The following is a 25,771-nucleotide window of genomic DNA, read 5'->3' as shown; positions in this document are numbered from 1 at the left end:
CACTTACCACCGAAACGATCCGGACCAGCGCCTCTCTGGCACAAGGAAGTCAAAAGGATTTCTTTCAGGTCTCGCCCCGCTCAAATGCAAGGCCCCAGGCCCGGTTTGTCTTGGTCTGGAGGTTTCGTTTTGTCTCTCTTTGGTGGGTTTCCGGAAGAGGCTGCTCTCACACATCTCTGGGACGGGAAGGACCCTGAGTGTCAGTGGGGAGATGGATACCCATGGCCAGGGCCACACCCTGCTCCAAACAGCAACCCCTCCCGGCACCGAACGCCCCCAGGTTAGCAGCCCTGCTGCCCTCCTGTCACGCGCAGCAAAGCTCCGTTACTTGGCTACTTTGCCAGGCATCTTCTGTAGAAACAAATACATCTTGAAAGAGGCCCAGGACGGAGCAGGCCTCCCCGTGGTGCGTGACTGGCCTGGCACTGATCCTCGAGCTGAGCGGACAGTACCACCTCTGCCAACGGCGGTCATGGCCAGAGAGGGGCCCGGGGCTCGCCCGTCACAATCCTGGCCACTCCCTCCACGTTCCAACCAGACACTGTCTTCCTATCCTAGGGCTGCTGTAAGGAAGTACACAGACTGGGCAGCGTCAACAACAGAAGTGAATTGTCTTACAGTCCGGAGACTGGAAGTCCAAGATCCAGGGCTGGTTTCTCCTGAGGGCTCTCTGCTGGTCTTGCAGACAGCTGCCTTCTCCCTGTGTCCTCATTGCTTCCCTCCATGTGCGTCTGTGTCCCGACTTCCCCTTTTTATAAGGACATCATACACATTGGGTGAGGGCCCACCCTATGACCTAATTTTGACTTAATTACCTCTTTAGAGACCCTACCTCCAAGTAAGGTCACACTGAGGCAGTAGGGGTTAGGACTTCAGAGCCTGAACTTGGGGGGGGCACAACTCACGACCTTCTTCCCCACTCTCCTGTCAGCCTTCCCACGAGCTGTTCCTTCTGTCTGTCCCCACCCTTCCTGCTAAATGCAACTCAACCTCCAGCTCAGAGCCCAAGTACCACCCCTGCAGGGGCACCTGCCTCCCCAACCCCAGGCCAGGACTGGACCCACTACGTGTGCTAAGGTCCCCTCGTCCCTGGGGAACATGAGGGGTGGGGGTCTGGTCTGTCTGTTCTGGGACCGCCTGGAACAGGGGCTGTGCCGGCACATTCCAGGCTCTATTCCCAAGGCTGCTCAACTAAAGCATGAGTGAATGAATGAATGAATGCAGGACTCATGGCATTTTCACAGTAGTCCCTATAGAAGGCAGCAGAAGAACCACAAGTCTGGCCCATCCTCTCGCAGTCACTCCCCCAAATGTCGTTATAACCACACCCTGGAGTGCCCGGGGGCCCAGGTGCCCTCCTGAGCTTCCAAGGTGTCGTCCACAGCGAGGAGTGGGCAGAGGCTCGCGTGCATCCCAGCTCCTCCCGGACTAGCCGTGGGGCCCCTCTCCTCTCTTGTCCTTTCTCCTCATCTGCAAAATGGGATCACAACATGCACACACCCAACACGCTGCTGTGAGCACGGAGGAGTTGATAGTGTGCAGTGCTGGGGAGGGTGCTGGGGAGGGGGAGGCAACCAAAATGAGAAGGAAGAGAAACCACAGCTCCCGCCAGGCCGCCCTACGGTCGGGCTGTGCTCCAGCCTTCCGTGTAGGACCTCGCTTAACCCTCAGGGTCATCGGAGATCCAGCCACCACCCCCCGCCCTCCCTGATAAGGTCCCTGAGGCTCGGTCAGCAGACCCTGGCCTTGAAAGCGAGCAGGACCCTGCGCGGCTTCCTGGGTACGAAACCCCGTTGCTAATCAAGGGCGCTTCTCTGGTCCCGTTAGTCTCGCCCCACGTGGTTTCTTAGCTGCTCCTCCTTTCATTGGCAACTGTTCGAACCTGCCCTTTGGAACTCAGGGAAGGTCCTGGAGGCTGGAGTCTTGCCTACGTGAAACGGGGCGGGGGGGGGGGTGGTACAGAAAGGCTTCCGCGCCCAGGAGCCCACAGGGTCCTGCTCGGTTTCAGCCTCAGCTTTCCAGTCCCCAGCAGCGCCGTCCTGAACCCGTGAAGGAAACGAGCCGATGAGAACACCCTGTGGTCCCGCCAGGGATTCTGCAGAACCGTGCTGTTAGCACACCACTCCGGCTGACACGACCAGGGTGGTAAGTGCCCTGTGCACCCCTCTTTTAACCAGGTGTATCCAAGGGGCTGCATAAGGAGATAACGTGTCACCGAGACAGCCTGCCTCCGCTTCATGACGTCACCATCCTCTGGGCCCGGACCCCCGGCCTCTACCAGACTTGCCAGGTAGCCACTTGAGAGTTGACCTGGTCCACCTCCAGGGACTTGGGCTCATCCTCTCCTGCAGTCAGCCCCACATCCCCGCCGCCATCGGCCAAGCGCAGCCAGGGGCACGACCTCCCCTGGTTGTCAACGACATCCAACCACGAGGGTGAGGCCCCAGCAAAGTGGCAAGAACCAGGCGAGTGGGCAAGAGAGAGCGGCCCTGAAGTGCAGGACCCAGGCACTGCTCGGGCTGCAGCTCAGGTAAACACCCGGCACACAAAACAGGTCCATCTATAACAGCATCCAAAGACACAGACCTCCCAGGGACACGTCTAACCAAGCAGGCAAAGGCTTGCACGCTGAGAACTACGCAACCCCACGAAAGGAAGCTAAGGGAGAAAGACACCTCCCAGGGACACGTCTAACCAAGCAGGCAAAGGTTTGCACGCTGAGAACTACGCAACCCCACGAAAGGAAGCTAAGGGAGAAAGACCGAAACACATTGAAAGACGTCCGTGTTCATGGCCTGGAAGACGTAACACTGTTAAGACAACGATACAACCCAATCTCGAAATTCAATGCAATCCCTGTCAAAATCCCAGTGGCAATTTCGACAGAAACAAAATGTCCTCCCTAAGATTCATACGGACTCTCAAAGGACCCTGGATAGGCAAAGCAATCTGGAAAAAGAAAGAAGGACAAAGTGGGGGAAATGTACTACAAAGCCGCAGACAGTCTGATGATGGCATAGGCTAGACACACAGACCAATGGACTAGAATAGAGCCCGCAATACACTCACAGCCGATGGCCAACTGGTTTTCAGCGAGGGGGCCGAGGTCATTCAGCGGGGAATAAAGAGCGGACAGCAAGAGCGAGGTGGGGGGACATTAACACCACGAGGGCTGGGCCGGCGTCCAGGGCAGGGCCAGTCCACTGGTCGCCCGTCCCACCCCGGTAGCTGGTCTTGAGGGAGCTCAGTAAATGCGCTGATGAATGACCATGTGCCTGGAAGGCTGAACAATTAACGAATAACAATGAACAAACCAGAGAGTTGAGAAGCCAGGTTGGAGCACCGAACACCAGAGCCAACAATAAATCCCTCAGAAGTACTCGGGCCCCTTAACACCCACCGACTCATTCCCCTTCCCTGCATCTCTCAGAGCAACGTTTGAAAATTATCCTCTTGACCCCGTGGGTCATAAAATCAGTTCTGAAAGCTGTAACCAGCACATTTCTCTAACGAAATGAAACAGAATCAAATAGAAAAAGTCAACGTGCTTCCTGGAGGATACCCCATCCTCCCCCCCAGGTTAAGGATCCCACCTTGGAAACATGCAGGGAAACTGATCCGTGATTGGAGGGAGGCAGGACAAGCTCTGAGCTCAGGCTGTCAGCCACACACTATTTTTTTTAACAGCTTTATTGCGATAGAATTCACAGCCCATGCAATTCGCCCTTTTAAAGTGTGCAGCTCCATGATTTCTGGCATATTCAGAGTTTTGTAACCATCACCAGAATCCATTTAAGAACGTTTCCATCAGTCCAGAAAGAAACTCTGGCTCCATCACGAGTCACTCCCATCTCTCCTGCCCACGGCCCCCGTCAATCACGAGTCTAGTTTCTGTCTCTGTGAATTTGCCTACTCTGGACGCTCCATACGAACAGAGGTGCACAACATGTGGCCTTTTGTGTCTGGCTTCTTTTGCTGAGCATCATGTTTTCCAGGTTGATCCCTGTTGCAGCCTGTGTCAGTACATCGCTCCTTTTTATTGCCAAATAATATTCCACTGCGTGGATAGGCCACACTGTGTGTTTCCATTCAGCTGCTGATGGACATTTGGGTCGTCTCCACTTCCTGGCCATCACGAATAATGAGCAGAGACCTGGCATAACCCTTAAACAAACATAAATCTCTTCAGGGGCAACGCTCACACTCTGCGTCTGATCGAGCCAGCCAAGTGTTTACGAAAAGGATATTCTTTTCTTCCGAGGGGTTTTCAAAACAAGAAAATTAAAAGCAGTCTGCACGTACGGCTCTCAGAAAGAAAAGCTAAATAATCATTGTAGAACTGTGTCCTTGCCGTGGGGCCTGAGCAAAAAATAAAACGAAACCAAGCCGAGCTGCACACAGTAGGATTGAAATTGTGTGCAGGTCCAACAAAATTTCAAATCATTAAAATCTCATTATACTAATAATATGTTTTCTCGATCAACTTAACTAAAACACTCTCTTGCCCTAACAAAGTGCAGACATCCTCAGAAGCAGCAGCAGCTCCGGGAGTTTGAGGATGGAGGCGCAGTTCCCGGGGGCACCGCCTTCCGTCCCATCCCTGCACCCGTGTGCAGCCTGGACCCAATCGGCCAACTGGGAGAAATGACACTGACTGGGCTCTGGCTCCTGAGTTCCCATCCCTTCACTTGATTTCTTCTCTCGAGTTTTCTTAAATGGAAGCAACTATCCAAATAGGTCATGATGGTCTTATTATATTTTATTATTGCTGTCCAGTTACCACCAGCCCATGGCCTTCTCTTTCTGCACCTCTTCTGTATTTGATGGATAAAGTGGGGAGTGGCCGTAATGGTAACGATGATGACAATGACGGCTAACACCTATGTAGAGCTTATTACGTGCCTAACCCAGGCATTTTCCCCAATTTTTACAATTACAATTTTCAAACGTATAGAAACATGTAAAAAACCTGACCGCGAACGCCTGTACACCCACTGCCTGGAGTCCACCACTAACATTTTTCTGTAACTGTTTCATTATGTGCCCATCCATCCCTCTGTCTATCCAGGAATCTATCTATTAGTTGCCTATGGCTCCCTTAACCAATGACCACACATGCAGCGGCTTAAAGCAATACAAATTTATTATCTTATAGTTCTGGGCTCAGAAGTCCAAACTAGGTTTCATTGGCTAACATCAAGGTGTCAGCAGAGCTGTGCTCCTTCTGGAGGGTGGAGGCGGAATCTGCTTCTTGGTTTTTCCAGCTTCTAGAGGTGCCAACGTTCCTTGGCTTGAGGCCCTGCATCACTCCAACCTCTGTTTCCATCGACACACCTCTCTCCCTTACACTGACCTCCTGCCTCCCCGCTGTGAGGACCCTATGCCCACCTGGATGATCCAGGATCATCTCCCCATCTCAGCTTCCTTCACTTAATCACATCTGCTAAGTCCTTTGTACCACGTTAAGGTGATGCAGTCACAGGCGCTGGGTACTGCGACGTGGACATCTTTGGGGCCCTGCCACACCATTTTAATGTTTATGTATTTCAAAGAAAACTGCAGACAGGGATACCTCTCCCCCTAAATATACACATCGCTAACTAGAGTACAGTGTTTATTTATCATCCTTTTCTTCTTTCTAGTTAAAATTTGCATACATTGAAGTGCACATTCAAGGGGTTTTGACAAATGCGTGCCCCTGTGTCTCTTAAACCCCTATCAAGATAGAGGACAGGGGCTTCCCTGGTGGCGCAGTGGTTGGGAGTCCGCCTGCCGACGCAGGGGACGCGGGTTCGTGCCCCGGTCCGGGAAGATCCCACATGCCGCGGAGCGGCTGGGCCCGTGAGCCATGGCCGCTGAGCCTGCGCGTCCGGAGCCTGTGCTCCGCAACGGGAGAGGCCACAACAGTGAGGGGCCCGCGTACCGCAAAAAAAAAAAAAAAAAATAGAGGACATTTTCATAAGATTCTGTCCCGCCCCTCCGCAGCCAGGCCCCATCCCACTCCAGAGGCGACCACCAGAGATTAGCTGCGTCCATCGAGAGCTCCTCCTCCTGGGGAACGGAGTCACGGCACGTGCTCCTTGGGTCTGGCTTCTGTTGCTAGCACAGCAGTTTTGAGAGTCACTGTGTCGCGTGCGCTGGTACCTGCTGCTTCTCAAGGCCCAGTAGCCCCGCCCACCTCTCCATTCTCCTGTTGATGGGCAGCTGTCTCCGGGTCTTAGTTATCCTGAGTAAAGCTGCTATGAACGTTCTGGTACAAGGCTTCGTATGGACACAGGTTTCTATGTCTCTTAACTAAGTATCTCAGACTGGAATTGCTGGGTCACAGGGAGGATGTACGTAGGTTTAGTTTTTCGAGCAACGACCGAACTGACTTCCTGAGCGATAGCACCACCGTAAACCCCTCCCCCCAGCGTGTATGAGCGTTCCCGTTCCCCCACATCCTCGCCGAGTCCCGGCGGGGTCATTTCAGCCATGCTGGCAGGTGTGGATTATGTGCCCCTGCTTCTAATCTGTGGTTCACTCCCCAGGCGACTAACGACGCGGAGGCCAAGGGCTTTTCCAGACGCATGCTGGCCACGTGTGCATCTTCTCTGATGGAGCGTCTGTTCAAACCTTCATTCTTTTATCGTGTTGTCTTTCTATTATTGGTTGAAGGAGTCCTTTATATATCCTCGACACCAGTCCTTTATCAGACATGTATTTTGAAAATTGGGATAATGGCGATTCATAATAAGAAATATATATGTTTGATCTTCATCCGAATTCCTGGCCCTAGCTCCTGAAATCCTAGGCATTTCCTAAGTGATGAGAGTGATAAAGATGTCTTATGTGAATGAGGTAACTTTTGGAAAGCCCCTAGGTAACCTAAGGATGGAGGCTGGTTGCCAGGGGAACCAACCATGTGATTAGGGAGTTGGTACTTTCCAGCCCTCCCCCAAACTTCCAAGGGGGAGGGAGGGGCTAGAGATTGATCTGGGCAATCTCTCATGGCCAATGAATTAATCAATCGTGCCTACGGAATGAAACCTCCATAAACGCCCAGAAGGACTCGGTTCAGAGAGCCTCTGGGTCGGTGAACAAAGGAGGTACTGGGTGAGTAGGGCGCCCCTTTCCCCACACCTCGCCCTGTGCATCTCTTCCAGCTGCCTGTTCCTGAGTTCTATCCTTTTATGATGAACCGGTAACCTAGTGAGTAAGATGTTTCTCTGAGTCCTGTGAGCCGCTCTAGCAAATTAATCAAACCCAAGGAGGGGGTCGTGGAAACCTCTGATTTATACCCAGTCGGTCAGAAGCACAGGTAGTAAATAACCTGAACTTGGGATTAGCGTCCGAAGTGGGGGGCAGTCTTGTGGGACTGAGTCCTTAACTTGTGGAATCTGATGCCATCTCCGGATAGATAGTGTCAGAACCGAATTGATACTAGAGTCAGAGAATTACTTGGTGTGGACAAAAAACCCACACACGTCGGCATTGGTGTCAGAATCACAGCTGGTGATCAGAAGTGGAATTGGTACCCGAATCATGGGAATATTTTCTCCCATGCTATCGCCTGATCAGGCCCAGCTGAATTTACATCATTTCGTTTAATAACTCACTCAATTCCCCAATAACCCTATGAGTTAAGTACTCTTCACAGAAGGGGAAACTGAGGCTCAGGGTAGTACCTTCCCCCAGGTCAAAGCCCCAGAGCGCAGCAGGATGAGTTGCAACCCTCAAAGGTGGGTCCCAAGTTCAGGGGCCGTAACCACTGCACACTGCCTCTTGCTCACTCAGCAAATACACAAAGACCACGTTAAGTGGCTGAGAGCATTTCTTATCATCTCTGGGGAAGAGGTGTCGACACCCCGGGCCGGGGGACCCAGGCTAGCGGGAGACAGTCACAGAGCCTACCACCTCTGGCAGGAAGGCACAGGACGTGGTGGGTGATGGGGCAGCGCAGGGCCCCCACCTGCTGGAGGCTGACATTTAAGCCGATGGGGCAGAGGGAAGAGCACACGTGAGGGCCCCGAGCCAAGGAAGACGGAGGAGACTGGCCGCGAGCTGGGCGGCCAACGGAGGACCAGCGGGAACCTGGACCAGGTCCCGGAGCAGCAGCAAGTCGCCGGGGTTCTGTTTTCTTTCTGCAAATGCCAACGAGTCCATTCAGCACAAAATGGGTCTCATTCGTCTCCTCGGGAGCACCTTCAGGGCTGAGTGCATCTCAAATGCCAGGAATGATAATGACTTTACTGTGAGCCAGCTGGGAAGCCTACGCATCTGAATCACTGTTCCAGTTGACAAGGTTGGTGGCAATTAAGAACCAAAGACTACCAAGGTTTTAATCTCACCGGCCAGCGGCTGGCCAGCAGCCAGCCGAGTGACCTCCTGCAAAGGACTTCACTTCTCTGGGCCTCTGTTTGCTCATCTGCAAAATGGGAATAACCACGCAGTACCCAATTCTCGGCTTTGGGCGGGGATTAAACGAGTGGAGGTTAGTGCCGTGCCTGGAACACCACGGGTGCCAACAAGCCCCGGCCATGGGCACGACCACTGTAGACTCCAGTCTGGGTGGTTTGGTTTGGTTTTGTTTTTTCTTTTAACTTTTCCCTCACTGCTTCTTAGGTGATCATCTATTAAGCTTGTATATATCACGTATGGATTCGTTCAGGTCTTACTTTGAAAGATAATACTAATTTTCAAAACAAGAGAAAATAGAGGGATGAAGACACTTCCAGTGAGGTTTTGGGAAAGACGTCCCTCAAAGTCCATTTATACCAACAATGCATTTCGAACACCACAAGCACGGTGCCCCCTTCCCCAGCCTGCTCAAAGGATGCTCTGTCCACATACTTAAAGCAGCGCCTGGATGGTTCTAGCAGACTCCACAGTAATGGGAGAAGCAGCAAACACTGAGGGCGGCTGGGCTTCCATCGAACCAGATAGCTGCTTCCGGGAGTGCTGGGTTTGAGCAAAGCCCTAGGACTCAGGAAATGTTCCGCCCCTCTTCAGCTTATTAATCACTTAATATTGGAGTAAAAGCTAGATCCTTTGGAACTGTAATTTTTCAAATGAAAGTAGGAAAACGCCTAAGTTATGAAAATGACAGGCGTCACCTATTAAGATGGTCTCACTTGTGGAAACCAACATTCCTGACCCGCTCTGCTTAACTAGCAAGTAAAGGCTCAAAGACCCAGACCAAGGACAATCACCTCAAAACGCCTAAGCTTAACAAGCAAGCATTCAACTGCTAACTAACGTGCAAGCGTAAGAAACTGCTCAGATTTGCCTAACGTTCTGCTTCCCCAGGCTGCTGACAAGGACAGAGGCCGAGGTGGGTGAGGTAGGCGAGGATGCCTGCTGAGCTGGGGTCACACTCCAGGACCACCGCGTCCCAGCTCAAACGCCTGCTGCTCTGCAAACGCAGGAACTTCCGTTTCTCTGCAGTGCACATTTCAAGGGAGCGTGCACAGTGCTTCCTGGTCACAGTGGTCCAGGACAAGAAGTAGGATCCCAACATTCCCCAGATGCAAATAATTTAAAGTATTTGTGTCACTCTGTTACTACCCGCCAACTAGCGCCTTCATGAGACACAATGTGAAAGAAGCAGCCAGAGCTGTCGACATGATACAGGACCAGAGTGAGAAGAGGTTTCTATTCTGGGGATGACAATCAGTCAGCAATTCACCCTCCCATATACACGGCAGGCTTGACTAATTAGTCCCAGTGTTCTTCCCCCCCCCATCCCCCCATCCAGATGCAGCCTCAGAATCCTTCTTAACACAGGGGCAGGCAGCCAATATCGGTCGAGCTCTCTGGTGGAAACGGTTTGCCAGCCCTCCCCTACCACTAACCAGCTCTGTGTCAATATCTCACTTGTCAACATTATCAATAACTAACACTTACTGAGCACTCAATTGCTGATAAGACCTTCATCACATTTTATCCCCACATCACCTAAGTGCCACGTGATCCACGTGGGCTGGTCAGGCAAAGAGGCTGAGAGAGGCGGAGTAACAGACCCACAGAGCAGGGATGGGAGCGGAGACCCGGCTCTACCCACCGGTGTGTAGCCTCCCTCAGAGACATGCTGCCTTTCTGGAAAACAACGAGCCCTCGTGGGCTCGGAGACACAGAGCTGGTATCTCCCCCACGTTTCCCCGCCTCACAAGTGAGGAAGTGAGGCCCCAAAGCTCTAACACTCAGAGGGCAAAACACATAGCAGCAAAAGGGGATTCCACGGCCTGACACCCAGAGGAAGTAGAAAACGAAAGGACCACTGGCTTCCCAGGGCCGATCACGTGACACTTCGGTGCCGTGAGCCCCAGAGACCAGTGATGCCGGAATCTGCTGCTCATTCCATTTCTTCTTTTAACCTTTAATGTTACCAAGAAGCAGCATCTCCAGCCATAAAAAAGAACGAAATAATGCCATTGGCAGCAACATGGATGGACCTAGAGATGATCTTACTAAGTGACATAAGCCAGACAGAGAAAGACAAATGCCAGGTGGTATGGCTTATACGTGGAATCTAAAATAAAAGGATATAAATGAACTTTATTTACAAAACAGAGTCTCGAGGACATAGAAAACAAACTATGGTTACCAAAGAGGAAGGCGGCAGCAGGGGGGAATAGAGATAAATTGGGGGTTTGGGATTAACATATACCCACCACTATATATAAAATAGATAATCAACAAGGACCTACTGTATAGTATAGGGAACTATATTTAGTATCTTATAATAACCTATAATGGAAAAGAATCCGAAAAAGTGTGTGTGTGTATATATATATATGTGTGTGTGTGTGTGTGTGTGTGTGTATATAGCTGAATCACTTTGCTGAACACCAGAAATTAACACATTGTAAATCAACTATACTTTCACCCCAACAGCACTGAGTACAGACTAGCAGATGAACACCACTAGGCCAACATGTGTTTATAAGGTACTCTTAGACTTACGAATATGTTTCTTCAGCCTCTACATAATATAGAAAATAATAAATATACTCAAGAGGAAGTAAAGCCATGTTTCATCTGAAACCTAAAAAGTCAAGTGTACGGCTAATGCAAGGAGAAAATGTGCTTTCTTTGGGCACCTCTTTCCTACGATGGAAAATAAGAAAACAGCCGGGTAAAGGGATCTGCCCTCTGCCAACCACAACAGGGGAGAAATCAATCACATAGAGCATTTAAAATCCGCTCACAACAGGCGCTTACCCACTTATATCTTCTAACCATCCCTTAATTATTCTGACGACTGGACAGGGAACGCGAGGGTAAGCAACTTCGGGATGCGTGATAAATATTAATTCCATGGGGTGGAAACAGGAATTCAAAGGGGAGCTCCTCTAACGAGTGTGAAGTTGCCAAGGCGACCTGACTCTCTGGGACCACGCAGGTATAACCAGGATGCTAGGAGGACCACAGAGAGTTAGCTGTTCCTGAAAGGTAAGGAACATAAGGTCATCACTCCGGGTCCAGTGTCACCATTTCCATGCTCTACTGAAGCAAAGTTTCCGAGAGATTTCAGTAGATGGCCAGGAAAAAACCCCAGTGTGGGACACGCTGACGTGCCTACGTGTTTCTCTCTGAAACGCCCCGGGTGCATCTGGACAACAGTGGAACAAACAAGGAGAAGTGCTGGATTTGAAGATTATAATCAGAATAATAATCAAAGGAAACTTGACAAAGCCACACCAAGCCCCCCGAAAGCCACCTCCTCTCAGCCAGAGACAGGAAAACAGAACAGTGGTTTCCAGTGACTTCCTCAGGCCTGCATTACAGGAGTCGACAGACTGTACCTCCCTCTCTGACCAAGAGCAGCCCCCATGGACAGAGGCAGCCCTGTTCAAAGAAGATGCCTTAGGGTCTGCAGCAAGAAACACGGCAGGGTCTGCAGAGAACCTCACAGCCCGCTGGATTCAAATAGGACCTACACTGACTTCTCTTCCCATAGAACATTCTAGAACCCATCATGTACATGGCCCCGGTCCCTCACCTGCTCACCTCCCTCCCCTTCTTTCCAGCCACCCTCTTTCCCTTCTTGTAAGTTAGGAGTCCAACCCACCTTAACCGTGATGGGTAGTCAACTTCCTGCAGGTAGATCATCAAGGGGATCACGTGAGCAAAGAGGGACTGGAAAGGCAAAGAATCCCCAAAAAGGCCCACCTCCCTGGCCAAAGGAGACCAAACTCATTACAAATCCTTTCCCTACATCTTGCAGCAAAGAAGGATACTATCCCATTTTTATTTTCAAAAGTAAGTGGGAGGGTGTGCTGAGATCTGCTTAAAGAGGATGTGGAAATCACCTCAAAGTCTCTATGTGCCCCAGAAAGTTCTCTATGCAAACACCCCAAACAGTCAGAACTCTACGCCTCCCCAGGTGCCTCGGCCCCAAGAGTAACTACGTGGGAGCAGGGTCAGGGGCCTGGAGAACCGGCCCTCATCTAACCTGTTTCTATGCAGTTCCTTCCATCTCAGAGTGGCCTCTGGGTTGCTGCCTCTGCATCTCAACCTGCAGCTGTCGCCTCCTCACGTCTCGGGAATCCTGCTGCTCCCAGCCCAGCACACTGCCTCCAGGAAGCCCGCCCGCCTGCACCTACGCTGGAGCTGCTTCCCCGCCGGTCACCCCGCTCCGGTCCATTCGACACCAGCCTCTCTGAAGTAGCTGAGATTGGTAACTGGTGCCCACTGCTCCCACGTGCGGGGATGACAGGGCCCAGTGACCGCTCCAGCTTGCCCCGAGGCTGACCACGGCCCACACACCACACCACAGTCCGGCCGCTCTGAACGGCCTGCACTTCCCCAGCGGGACTAGCTGGGGTCTCCTCCAGGGCCCCTCCTCTTCTAATTCCTAGCCAGTCTTTACACGCAACCGGGGGACCACTTCCTCTAGCCAGAACCCAGAACCCCCAAATCCCGGATGTGTGTCTCCCCTGGGTGTCCATCACCACCGGCCTGCCCCCTCCTCACAGCACCCACAGGCTCCTAAGGACAGGCCTGGCCCAGGTCGCCGCCTGCCACCAGCCCCCAGCCTGCCAGGCAAAGGTTCTTTTCCCTGTGTCCTTAGGTCTTCGGAGGTCACGGGCACCTCCTCCCTCTGCCGTCCTGGGACGGGGCCGAGTGGGCCTTCACCTTCTCCTTCCTATCTACCCCTCGAAACAATTATGTTTTATCTTTTTTTTTAATTTTTATTGGAGTACAGCTGATTTACAAGGTTGCGCTGAAGCAGTTATGGAGGGTTTCATTGCACTTCCTTTGAACCTTCACGGAAGTTTTCCATTTCTTCTCACTCTCCATCTCCAGAGAGGGGTGTCTGCCAAGGACATCGCATCTCCCCCCAGGACCCCCACTCACCAGGTGACTCCATGTTTGGACCACACCTGCCTGGAACCGGCTGCCCCAGCCACGTGTGCCCGGCCTGGTGTGCCCGGTCCGGGGGAGCCGTGCGGATTCTCCCCCTCGAGGAACTGAGTTGAGAGCCCCAGGCGCCGCGCGGAGAACAGGTTCACGGGGTGGCGGGGGAGGCTCTGGGGGGCACTTCCAGACCCTGGCGGTGGAGGGCCCCGAGGAGCTGCCCCACGCCCTGAGGCTGGTCAACCTCCTCCTGCCTCTGGAGACGCCTCAGGAAAGACACACCAGGTTTCCCCACCCCGGCACTGTCATCAGACATTGTGTGCGGCTGTCCAGTGCGCTATGGGATGTTTACCAACATTCCTGGCCCCCAGGCACTAGATGTCACTAGCATCCCCACCCCAGCCAAGATGAGACACTGGCAATGTCCCCTGGGGGCAAAGTCATCCCCACCTGAGGACCACTGGTTTAAACTGCCATGAAGTGGCTACGTGGCAAGGTTGTGTTTCCTCAACTGTAAAATGAGGGGAATACCTGAGTCACTGTGCTGCACGCCTGCACCGAACACAACATCGTACATCAACTATATTTCAATAAAAATGTTTAAAAATACTGATCTATTTTATCCTATAAATAATCAATAAATAGATAAATGAATAAATAATAACATGAGGGGGAAAGTCCCACCTGGCAGGCACCTCTGTCCAGGTACTCTCATTACAGAGCAGGGTTGAAGTGGGATGGTATTTGGGGACAACACGGCGTCTACGCAGCTGATCACTCGAGAGGACGGGGAGAACCGCAGGGAACGCACAGGGGTTAACACTGTGGTTTAAACTGAGATTCTCTCCTGGAAGTTATTTAAAGCCCACGAAAGAAACTTAATACCTTCAGCCCTCGGTTCAAGGTCGCAGCCCACTGGCGTCTCTTTAGACACCAAAAAATTCATGAGGTTTCAGTCAATACCTTGCTCATTTACCTCCATTTCTGCGTCAAGTGCTCGGAAGACGAGCCGGGTCAAGAGAACCAGAAGACAAACTGCAGAGAGGGAGGAAGTGTTTGCCAAAGACACACCTGGCAAAGGTTTCGTATCCAAAATATGCCAAGAAGTCCTAAAATTCAACTAAAAGAAATCAAACTTGATTAGAAAATGGGCCAAAGATCTGAACAGACACTTCACCAAAGAAGAGGCACAGATGACACATGAGCCTAGAAAAAGACACTCCACGTCGTAAGTCATTAGGGAATGAGAAGCAAAAACTGCTCTAAAAAATATATTTACCAAAAAAAAAAAAAGCTATGGACATCAAGGGGGGAAAGGGTGGGGGGATGAACTGGGAGATTGGAATTGACATATATACACTAATATGTATAAAATAGATAACTAACAAGAACCTGCTGTAAAAAAAATAAATTAAATTAAATCAAATTCAAAAAAACTAAAAAGGCTTCCCTGGTGGCGCAGTGCTTGAGAGTCCACCTGCCGATGCAGGGGACTCGGGTTCGTGCCCCGGTCCGGGAAGATCCCACATGCCTCGGAGCGGCTGGGCCCGTGAGCCATGGCCGCTGAGCCTGCGCGTCCCACAACAGTGAGAGGCCCGCGTACCACAAAAACAAAAACAATAAAAGGCGACCAGGGAACAGGAACGTCCTTAATGCTTGCTTTCCTCGGAAAAGCAGGAGGGACAGAGCCTCCAGGATCGGCTGTGGCAGGTTTGGCGCTGTGCAGCCCGCTGCCGGTCACTGGTGTCTGGGCAGAGGGCGGAGGCCAAGGGCAGGCAGGGGCCTCTCATACAAATGGGTGGAGTGGACCCCATCCCGCCTCTCCATCCAGGGCCTCCCCGTCCCAGAGCTGGCCGCCCGCCTCTAAGGACTTCACACAGCAGCTGGGGCATCCGTCCCTGGGGCGCCCCCTCGCCCCCCTCCTGGCCCGCTGGACCTGTGGGGCTGTCACCCGTGGCCACCAGGGGGCCCTCGTGGGGAGTTTTCCTCTGCGCCTGCTCTGTGCAGCTCCAGTAAAACCGAACCACTTTGATGAGCGGCTCTTAACCGTCCCCAGGCCTCCTAAGGGGAGCGCTGGGGTTTTTCAAGGTTCCTTGCCACTTTTCCCAGCACCCCACAGTTCGTCACAGTTCCGTTTTCTAAACCGGGCCGACACATGACACGACTTGGTTCCCTACCGTAGGACATCAGCGTTCGTCCACGGGCACTTCCTGCATGGGTTCCTCCAAACCTCAGGACACATTTCCTAACATGACCTCCCCTGGAAGGTGACAGGACATTCACCCCAACGCGTCCCTCCGTGCCTCTCACAGCCACAAGTTCTGCCGACCCGGGAGGGGGCGAATGCCCCCGGTGCCCCCAGATCTCTAACTTCTCGGCAATGCTGACCTCATCCCAGCATCCTCCCCCGACCCCCACCCACGCTCCTGAGTTCACCGTGGACTTTCTAACAAAAAGGAAACGAAACCCACTGCGCAGCTGGCAGCGCCCGGCACACCTCGAAGCCTCCTCATCTGATGGGTCCCTGGCAGGCAAATGAGCACCTCCCCACAGGGGCCCGAGCTGGGCCAGGAACTGCTCCAGCTGTGAACCACATGAATGGCAGGGAGGGCAGGTTGCCAAGGCAACGGGCCCGCAGGGATACTGGCAATTCTCAATCACTGAGGACCTCATTCTCCAGCCTTCACACCTCGGCCTCCCGCTCCTGACTCCTTCCCCACTTCCCACAAGACCAGACAGAAGCCACTGAGCCCTTCCAAAGCCAGTCCCCCCTGAACTCCTGCGTGTGAGCCCAATTCGTGTTTGTGACCTTCTGTTTGTATGGGGGGATCCCTGAGGGTGCCAGGCACCCCAATCTTGAGAAACGAGGCAGGGGACCCAGCTAACTCACACACCAAAGCAACAACAGCTGGGACTTCCCTGGCGGTCCAGTGGTTAGGGCTCAGGGCTTTCACTAGCGAGGGCGCTGTACTGTGCAAGCATCTCTCTCCTGCTGTTTCTGTGCCTATTTTATTCATCACAGGATGACTCTGACTATTGTGATTCGATTTTCTAGGCCCTCGATTTTCTAGGCGCTGGCTAGCTCACGAAGGCAAGGGCAAGCACGTCGCTTTGGAGCTTGGGGCCGGTCCATGAGTTCAGGAATGTGCTCTTCGTATTTCAAGAGCACATTAAATGTCACCTATAAAAAGCTGTCATCTCCGGGACATTCTGATGACTTGCTATTCTGTGAGAGATTGCTTTCCTGGTTGCTTCAGGTCTCAACCCAAACACCACCTGCTTTGAGGCCTTCCGTGGGCATCCGTGTGATGGCACTGTTACATCTTCCTCCTAGCACATATCATTACAGCATGATTGGTCTGTTTTATTTATTTATTACGACTGATTCCCTGTTCCATGAAAGCGAGGGCCTTATCTATCTTTTCTTCCTAGGGTCTCACAGCAGGCAACGAATGAATTGGAAAGAGTATGACATTTGTGTTTATAATTGTCGTAAGGTGTAAAGAGGAACTGAAATGACTTTGGTGAGGGTGATGAGGACTGCAGGTGAGACGGCAGATCAGAGAGGCAGCTGGAATGATCGAGGGGAGGGTGAAGGCCATTTACCATCTTTTCGGAGGTGTGACTTGAAAGAGATTAACACAAGCCAGTTTGGATCCTAAATGTCAGGTTTCAGAGAGGAGGGGCTCATTTGCTTGGAACAACTTGTTGACTGAAAAAACTGCACAACCTGCAAGTTGAGAATTATGTTTTATTCGGTGGACAAAACTGAGGACTTAAGCCAGGGACACAGCATCTCAGATAGCTCTGAGGGACCGCTCCAAAGAGGCAAAGGAGGAACCAGGTTATGTAGAAGGTTTTCGCAACAAAGACCAGGTAATTGGAGCATCAAAAGATTACGGTTAATTAAAGAAAACCAGATATCTCAAGGAATTTAGCACTTTTCTGTGTATGGGAAGATGCAAGGGTCTGGGCTCACTGAAATCATTCCTTTGATATGCACTCAGCTACCTGGGGCCAGCATCCTGTGCTCTCATCCTGAGTCCCCTCGGGTGCATCGATGCGGGGGGTGGGGGGGGGGGGTGGGGGGTGGGGCTGCAGTGCATGAGGGCTTGGCAGTTCTTGTTTCCACCCTGAATTTCCTCAGGGCTCACCTTCCGGGATGGTTGTAGGGGCTCAAAGGCTGCAACATCCTTTGTTTACCGATATGTCAGGCAACATTTTTTCACTGATAAACTGAAGGTGAAAGGCCCTGCCCTCATGGAACTGAATCATCTAATTTGGTAACAGCATCCCTGGTGGGAAATGCATAGGCACCCCTCCCCGCAAACACACACACACACACACACACACACACACACACACAAATCCCTGGGCGGAAAGTGTGTGGGAGTACGCACATCCCTAGAGGTAAAGCACCACGGGTATTCCTAGGAATACACACCTCAATGGGAGAAATTAATACGGGGACACGTGTGCCTCGCAAGTATGTCCTTGGGGTACACAGTCCCTGGGGGGTACACTCATCCTCCAGGTACAGGAAGACTTTCTAAAGCACAGGTCAGGTTCAGGTGGTTCCAGGCAGCGGTCCCCAAACGTTTTGGCACCAGTGACCGGTTTCGTGGAAGACAATTTTTCCGCGGACGCGGGGAGGGGGAAGGGATGGTTCACACGCTAATGCGAGCGACGCGACGGGGAGAGGCTGATCAAGTGCCGCCGCCGGGACGACCGAGGGCTCACTCTGCCTTTTGTTCTCCACGTTTGAGCCCTGGGCCAGGCCCAGGTCCTAACAGGCCGGGGACCGGTACCAGTCCGCGGCCCGGGTGTTGGGGACCCATGGGTTAAGGAACTCACTGCACACCCCTGACTCCGGATCCTCTCTTGTCTAATGTCCTGCCTGAGGCCAGCTCCCACCAGCCTGTTCACAGCCACCGCAGTACAGCAGTATAACTCACCCTCTTACCCACAGGGAATCTGGCCCAGGGAGGAACCTCTGGGCCAGAACAAAGGAAAAATTCAGTAATGCGGCCCTGGGAGAGGCCCAGGAAACAGCCGGATTTAAAGAACACAATCTAGAGGCCGGAAGTCGCATCCCTCACAACTCTAAGAAAACTTTTAAAAGGTAAGACGTGGTAGGAAGGTTTTGAGAATCCTTTTCGTGGGTGGACACGTGGAGTCAAAAATGGAGGGGGCTCCGTAGTCCTTTCCGGTGGGCCTCGCAGCCTCCGGCCTGCCCGCTCGGCATCCCTTTCCTTTCTCCCCTCCCCGGGGCTGGGGCCGCATCCCGGGCAGAGCACTGCACCACGAACACCAGCGGGCCCCGGGCCTTGCCCGCTCAGCACTGGTGCCCAATAAATGCTCATCGAGTGAGTGGCCGCAAGGGCTGAACGAGCTGGGCGGGGAAGGGGCTCAAGAAACGGCGACTCAGGCGGCGCTGGGCACGGGCCTGTCCTCCGCGAACCGGGGACTCGCCCCACATTTGCTCAACATCCTGCCCTCAGCAGGAGCTGACGATGCGCGTTTAGATGGCGCCGGGAGCCCCAAAGGGGCTCGACGAGCCGCCGGGGAAGGGAGGTGGCCAGGCTCGCGGCTGGTTCCCGGCCGGCGTTTAAAGGTCTCGGAGGAGGAACGAGCGAGGGTCATGGGCTGTCCCGAAGGTCACGGCTGCGCGCTGCGCGGGCCGCGTGGTCCCGGCTGCCACCCAGTCGGGTCCCGGCGGGACTCGGGGCGGCATGCGCGCGGGCGCGGGCGCGGTCGGCCGCCCGCCTGGGTCCGCGGGGCGGGGCGCGGCGCGTGCGCGGCAGGAGGCCTGCGGCCGGCGCACTCACCCTCCTTGGCCTTCTTCTTCCTCGCCAGCGTGCCGCCCAGCTTGCCCAGGAACGACTCGTCTTTCTTCATCCTGTGGGGCCGCAGGGCGGGCGAGCGCAGCGGCGCGGAGGACATGGGGCGCGCGGGGACCCCGGCAGCCGGGCGCGGGCGCAGCGCGTGTGGGAGCCGCCCTGGTCGCCGCCGCCGCTCGCCCCGGGGAGTGGCCGGGAGGGCGCGGCCCCAGCGCCGGCCCCCGCCCCCCGCCCGCCCCTGGCCCTGCGGAGCCCGCCGCCAGAGGTCTGCGCCGTCTCGGGCTCTGCGGTCACCGCTTCCAGCCCGCGGGCCATCGGCCGTTCCCACGGTGCGCGTCACACTCACTCTCAGAGTGAAGCGGTGGTTCCGCTCCCCAGTGCCGCCGCCGGGACGGACCGAGGGCTCACTCTGCCTCCTTTTGTTCTACACGTTTGAGCCCTGGGCTCAGCCGGCTCTGGTGACCGTACCCGGGCCCCACGGGGCAGCGAGGCAGCCAGGGCCACCACCTTTGCGCAGCCGATGTGCATCAGATAAGCGCCCAGATAGGTCATTTCACTTGCTGAGCTTTTAGCCACAGCCAGGCTTGGGGCTGAGGGAACACTTGTGACCTATCCCCGCCCTCTAGAAGCCTGCAGTATGGTGGGCAATACCCGCACATAGTACCCTGTCCTAGGGGAGCTCAGGACGTTTCCCTAAGAGTGATGTGGAGACACAGGAAAGAGCCCTGCTATGGAATCAGGGGTAGGTGTTCAGGCCGAGGGAAAAGCAGGACCAGAGGGGACAGTGTGGGAGCTCCAGGGAGGAGAGAGACAAGAGGACAAGGCAGGCCCTGTAAGGGCTGGAAGGCAGGGAAGGGGTTTAAGGTGGAGGTGACGTGGTGGATCCGGGCTCTACGAAGTGGACTCTGGGTGACGTGTGCCCATGGGCAGGGAAGGAGTAAAGCCAGAGGCAGGGAGAAGGGACGTGAACGGTTTCTGGAGACGCTCATAGGTGGAACGAGCCCCAGGCTTGGCGCGGGAAGAGTTAAGGCTGTTTCCCGCTGGGCCCAGCAGGCTGGGTGGGGTCCTTCACCAGCAGATAAGGACTATCAGAGGAGGTCAGCTGGGGAGGAGCCAGGGAGTCTAGGTCCACATGTGTGGTTAACAGGGTTTTCCACCTCCCTTGGGCTGGCTCATTGCCCCACAGCACTCTGTAACTCCTCCAGTTCCCATCAGCAAAGGTTTCTGTTGGCCGAGCGGTGCCAGGGCTGTCCTCCTGCAGGGATGCACTGACCACAGGGGCAGAGCCTTGCCCTCCAGGAGCTGGTGATCCAGGGGAACGTGCATGCCCTGAAGTTAGGAACCCAGCAAGATGGGAGGGGAGCAGGAGAAGGAGAAGGTGCGGGAGATGAAGGGACACAGATGCCCTTATTCTCTTGAGGGAGAAGATTCAGGACAGAAAGGGAGAATGCCAGGGAGGACGCAGGCACCTGGGAGATGGGAGGGAAGCCAGGGATGCAGGCTGCCCCGTGTGACTAGGTGAGCGGGTGAGGCCGTGAGATCAGTGAGCCCACACGAGGAACCCTGAGCCACTGAAGGGGTCTTAGCCGAGGGTTGATGCAGAGGATGGTTGCAGCAAAACCCCCAGCCAGAGACCAATTCGGAAGCTACTGAAACAGCGAGGCCAGAGTTGCCCGTGGCAGAGGGAAGGAAGAGATAAGAATGAACTTTCAGGGACTTCCCTGGTGGCCCAGGGACTAAGACTCTGTGCTTCCACTGCAGGAGTGCGGGTTCAATCCCTGGTGGGGGAACTAAGATTCCTCATGCATGCTGCTCGGTGCAGCTAAAAAAAAAAAGAAACCCAAAACAAAAACAATGAACTTTCAGGGCTTGCAGACCACAACATGTGGGGAATAATTGGAGGCTGGGTTTAGGGACAGTGAAGGGTCAGAGGGCTCTGAGGCTTCTCACCAGCATGGCCTGATTTGGGATGTCACTAACCACTCTGGGAAAAACACAGAAAGATAGTGAATGTGGTTATTGAGATCCTGATGGGGTCATGACGCAGGGCTACACTGCTCTGAATGCCGAGGGAATGTCATCTAGGGCAGGGGGGGTCTCTGGCCCTTTGGAGAATCTGATGCATGGTACAGACTGTCTTCTCTGGAGAAATACACGCAAGAGATGCTGCACAGTGTTTCCGAGGGCCTGCAGCCATCCCGCCCTCACAGCCACAGACCCCAGCGGGAGAGCCTGCAATCGGGACAGGAGCGGAAAAGAAACCTTGGGAAAGAAAATGGGAAAGAGCTGAGCTCCTGGGCGCAGTTCTGGGCATGTGGTGAGTGCCCAGTCAATAACGAATTGTTTAGATATTTCATCAGCGGGTCTGCTTTCCCAGTGGATACACAGAATTTACTATTTCCATTCGGTCACTGCTAATTTGAACACCGCAAAGACAGGGATCCTACTTCAAAAGATGCCGTAACACCACGAGAGAATCTCTCTAGAAGATACTTAAGTCCTGACGACGGCCCAGTTAGTAAGAGAAACTGACCCAGCTCTTACATGACAGTAGGGTTCTGGAATCTTGTAGACATCACGCGTATAGAAACATAATCATATTTTCAATGCAAGCGTGGTACGTATTGCTGAGAGGTCTGTGCAAAGCAGTTATCTCTCGATGAAGTTCATAGTCCTTCCCTTGCCCGAGGTGAAGGATGGCCCTTGCAGCCTCAGACAAAAACGCTGCACTCATGGCCTCTGTGTCCCGTGCACCTGTTGGACTGGAGAATACTTTGATTTCTTATCAAATGCAGCTTGGAAGCTTTTTAAAAATTATTGTGTTGGTTGTGATGTTTTTTTTTGACTCGTGTGCACCGCAGATGACAATCAAGAAGTGCTTTGGATGAATTTGGGGTTTTTTTTCAGGGTTAGAGGCTGGAGGGACCATGATCTCCACCCCAGAGACTTTCCCTCGCTCCTGGCCTGGCTCCTGGGGACTTTACACAGCATTCTCTCTCGAGCAACTTTCCAAATTGCTTTCAGAGCAGCAAACGTCTATATTCACTTGAAGGTCAGAAAGTGCTGGCTGTTAATAAGAAAGAATTTAATGAGAAGCAGAAATATGATCTTAGCTCCTGTCCCCACCTACTCGGGCTTCCACTTCTTAGCATGCCGCCTACGTATAGCCCGCGCCATGGCTCTGCATGCATTTTACATTTGGAGAATAATTATGAAAATCAGATTACATGCAGCTGCCCTCGTTACAGAAAACCATTTGATTTGCTTTTGAACGGTGGCTTCCAAAGGGTCCAGTTTTTTATCACCTTAATTAAGAATAAGGAACAAGCATTCTACGAGCACCTGCTGATTCCAGGCCCTGGGCGGGGCGCCGCACCGGGTGGTCTCAGGCAGCCTCAGCTCCAGGTTCTCTTGCCATTCTTTCCATCTTCCCTGCAGATGGACAGGCACTGGGCACCACAGGAAGGTGTAATTTGTCCTAACACTTCAGCTGAGGCAAACCAAGCAACCTTAAAGGTAATGAGACAGGAGAGTGGATAAGCCTGTGGGTATATGCACACAATGGAATTCTAGCAAGCAATCAAAAAAGAGCAATGGCGCGACGCATCTCAAAAACGGACGCATCTCAAAAACGCGTTCAGCAAAAGAAGCCAAGTGCGGGGCTTCCCTGGTGGCACAGTGGTTAAGAATCTGCCTGCCAACGCAGGGGACACGGGTTCGAGCTCTGGTCCGGGAAGATCCCACATGCCGCGGAGCAACTAAGCCCGTGCGCCACAACTGCTGAGCCTGCGTGCCACGACTACTGAAGCCTGCGCGCCTAGAGCCCGTGCTCCGCAACAAGAGAAGCCACCGCAACGAGGAGACTGCGCACCGCAACAAAGAGTAGCCCCCGCTCGCCGCAACTAGAGAAAGCCCGTGTGCGGCAACGAAGACCCAACGCCGTCAAAAATAAATTAATAATAATAAAGAAAAAGAAGCCCAAGTGCAAGGGTGCATACTGGGGGAATCCACTTATTTGAAGTTCAACAGCAGGTGGCCTCTTTTCTACGTTGAGAGTGGTCACCTTCAGGGGGAGAGGGTCTTGCCTGGATATGGGCACCAGGAAACACTGGGTGATGCACATGGGCCGCAGGCTGGGGGGGTCACACGGTTTATACCTAAGTAAAAAGCCAACACCTGGTACACTGGAGAGTTGTGCCTTTCACCGTGTATCAATTATACCTCCATAAAGGCTTGGGGAAAAGAAAATAAATGATACCCCTGAGCAGGATCATTCGAGCTCTCTACCTTACCTGCATTTGGGTTTCATTCCTTATCGAAGTGTCTCCTGTGATAATACAGCAGCTCAGGAAGCATTTAAAGGGAGCTTTATATAAAAGCTGCATGCCTTCCCTCATTTTGCTTCCGTGTAACTAAAAAGAAGAGATATCTTTTCAAAAAACGAAAAACAGCCTTTAGCTCTTTGGGAGAGAAAAGGGAGCTCATACGAGGAAGGATCGAGACTGTGAAATGTTTCCTTGTGTTGTTCATGTTCAAACCTCCTAGCAATTTCAGGAGAGTGTAGGGAAGTGATGGAAATACTTAATTGATTCAGTGATGGAGAAAATGCCTTATTTCCCCCAGGTTATGCTTCTGATGCAATATTCCTGCCCTTTGGGGCAACATTTTCAAGCGTGCTGTCATCATAGTATCCAAAGCAGTCTTTTGAATGGCGTGATTCAATCACTTTGCTAATTTAGTGACCTGGCAAGAGAGGAACCTGTGATTTTCACTTTAAATGCTAGGAGCATAAAAGATGACCATACTTGCCTGGAATCTTAAAACTGTGGCAGTAACACTTTTTCCTGAACCACATGTGAGCGAAACGCAAATCCCTGACTGCCTTTCACTCAAGTGATTTCGGAAACGTCAGCAAACTTTGAGACAAGGGAAGTTGGATTTTCATTATTGGCAAATTCTCTAGAGTTTTCTTTTTGCATAGTAGGCAAATTAAACTATGCATACACTTTGTTCTCGTAAATATTTTAGAGATGAGGAATGAATGAAAGATTGGCACCAACTGATTCATTCCTAGTCTTCCACGGAGGAGAAATTGGTAAAGCCCCCTAAAAGATTATGCCCCCTTCAAAAGAAGACTGACCCCTAGCTTTCAGAGAGCAAGTTCCTTATGTGGGTGGGAGAACAAAGGCCAGGCCTATTAGACATTCACACCATAGTCTAAATTTCTTTCAACATTCGCTTGCCATATGTATCTATCACCTGCCTGCAAAGGAAAAGGCTTTGCTTTCCTCCTCCCACCTGACTGGGCGCAGTAAGGGAATGAGAGCTGTGCTTTGGATGGAGGGAAAAACGATGACGGGTGGGGGCACTTTGGGGCGGTGAGCTCGCTGCTGGGTGGAGCAGCAGACTCGGCCACCACCGCACGTTGTGAGAACATCACTAGGGCTGGGGAAGACAGTGGGCCAGGGCAGGGGTCTGTAAGGGGTCAGACAGGAGATATTTTCCACTTCTCGGACCATACAGCCTGTTGCAACTACTCAACTTTGCTGTTGTAATCTGAAAGCAGCCGTAGACAATATATAAGCAAATGAGTGGCTACGTTCCAATGTAAGTGCACTCTGCACTCAGAACTTTGGATTTCGTATCATTTTCACCTGTCACAAAATATTCTTCTTTTGATTTTTTTTTTTTTCAAAACAGTTGAGACGTAAACCCATTCTTAGCTCACAGGCCGTACAAAAACAGGCCGGATTTGGAAGCAGAAGGTACCCAAACTGCATTTCACTTACTGCATATTTTCGCCTGAAAGTCCTAATAATGGTAACGACGATGTGCCGCTAAAAATCAATGTTTAAAAGGTGCCAGGGATTCAGAGCCTGTTGTTTTGAACTCCAAGGGAGTATACAAAGGCTTCCCTTGCATTAGAAATGCATTATTGGGCTGCCCTGGTGGCGCAGTGGTTAAGAATCCGCCTGCCAATGCAGGGGACATGGGTTCGAGCCCTGGGCCGGGAAGATCCCACATGCCGCGGAGCAACGAAGCCCGTGCGCCACAACTACTGAGCCTGTGCTCTAGAGCCCGCGAGCAACAACTACCGAGCCCGCGTGCCGCAACTACTGAAACCCGCGCGCCGCAACTACTGAAACCCGCGCACCTAGAGCCTGTGCTCCGCAGCAAGAGAAGCCACCGCAATGAGAAGCCTGCGCACCGCAATGAAGAGTAACCCCCACTCGCTCCAACTAGAGAAAGCCCACACGCAGCAACAAAAAAACCTAACACAGCCAAAATTTTTAAAAATTAAAAAAAAAAGAAATGCATTATTAATACAACCCTTCCAAAGTGGATCAGTAACAGTTCCACTTCTGTCATTTATTCTATAAGACTCTTCACACTGTTCTACGAAGGTAGGAGTATATTGCAATATGGCTTGTCTTTTTTGGAAAATGGGAACCACCTAAACGTGCATCTCTGATTATATATGTCAAAGCAGAGTCCAGCAGCACCAGGAAATATTACGTGGAGCAGGGCGGGGCTGTCTGACTGGTGTGCGACGCCACCCATGATGTGGGGTTAAACGGAAAAGCAAGTTG

The 25,771-nt window shown here is 52.7% G+C and overlaps 1 protein-coding gene across 1 annotated transcript in view; it reads right to left on the bottom strand.

The window, feature by feature from the left end:
- The window catches only part of PARVB (parvin beta), a 111,320-nt gene extending 92,012 nt beyond the window's left edge, over positions 1-19,308 (bottom strand). Inside the window, exon 1 of the mRNA XM_082850851.1 lies at positions 19,170-19,308. Coding sequence (XP_082706977.1) covers positions 19,170-19,284 — 115 coding nt within the window. The 5' untranslated portion in view covers positions 19,285-19,308. The remainder of the gene's footprint in view (positions 1-19,169) is intronic.
- Positions 19,309-25,771: the final 6,463 nt, after the last annotated feature.

This window comes from Leucopleurus acutus (assembly GCF_964270905.1).
Source record: "Leucopleurus acutus genome assembly, chromosome: 11".
In the NCBI taxonomy this organism is placed as follows: Eukaryota; Metazoa; Chordata; class Mammalia; order Artiodactyla; family Delphinidae; genus Leucopleurus; species Leucopleurus acutus.
Note: the sequence above shows the minus strand (reverse complement) of the source record. Positions and strands in the feature narration are given on the sequence as shown.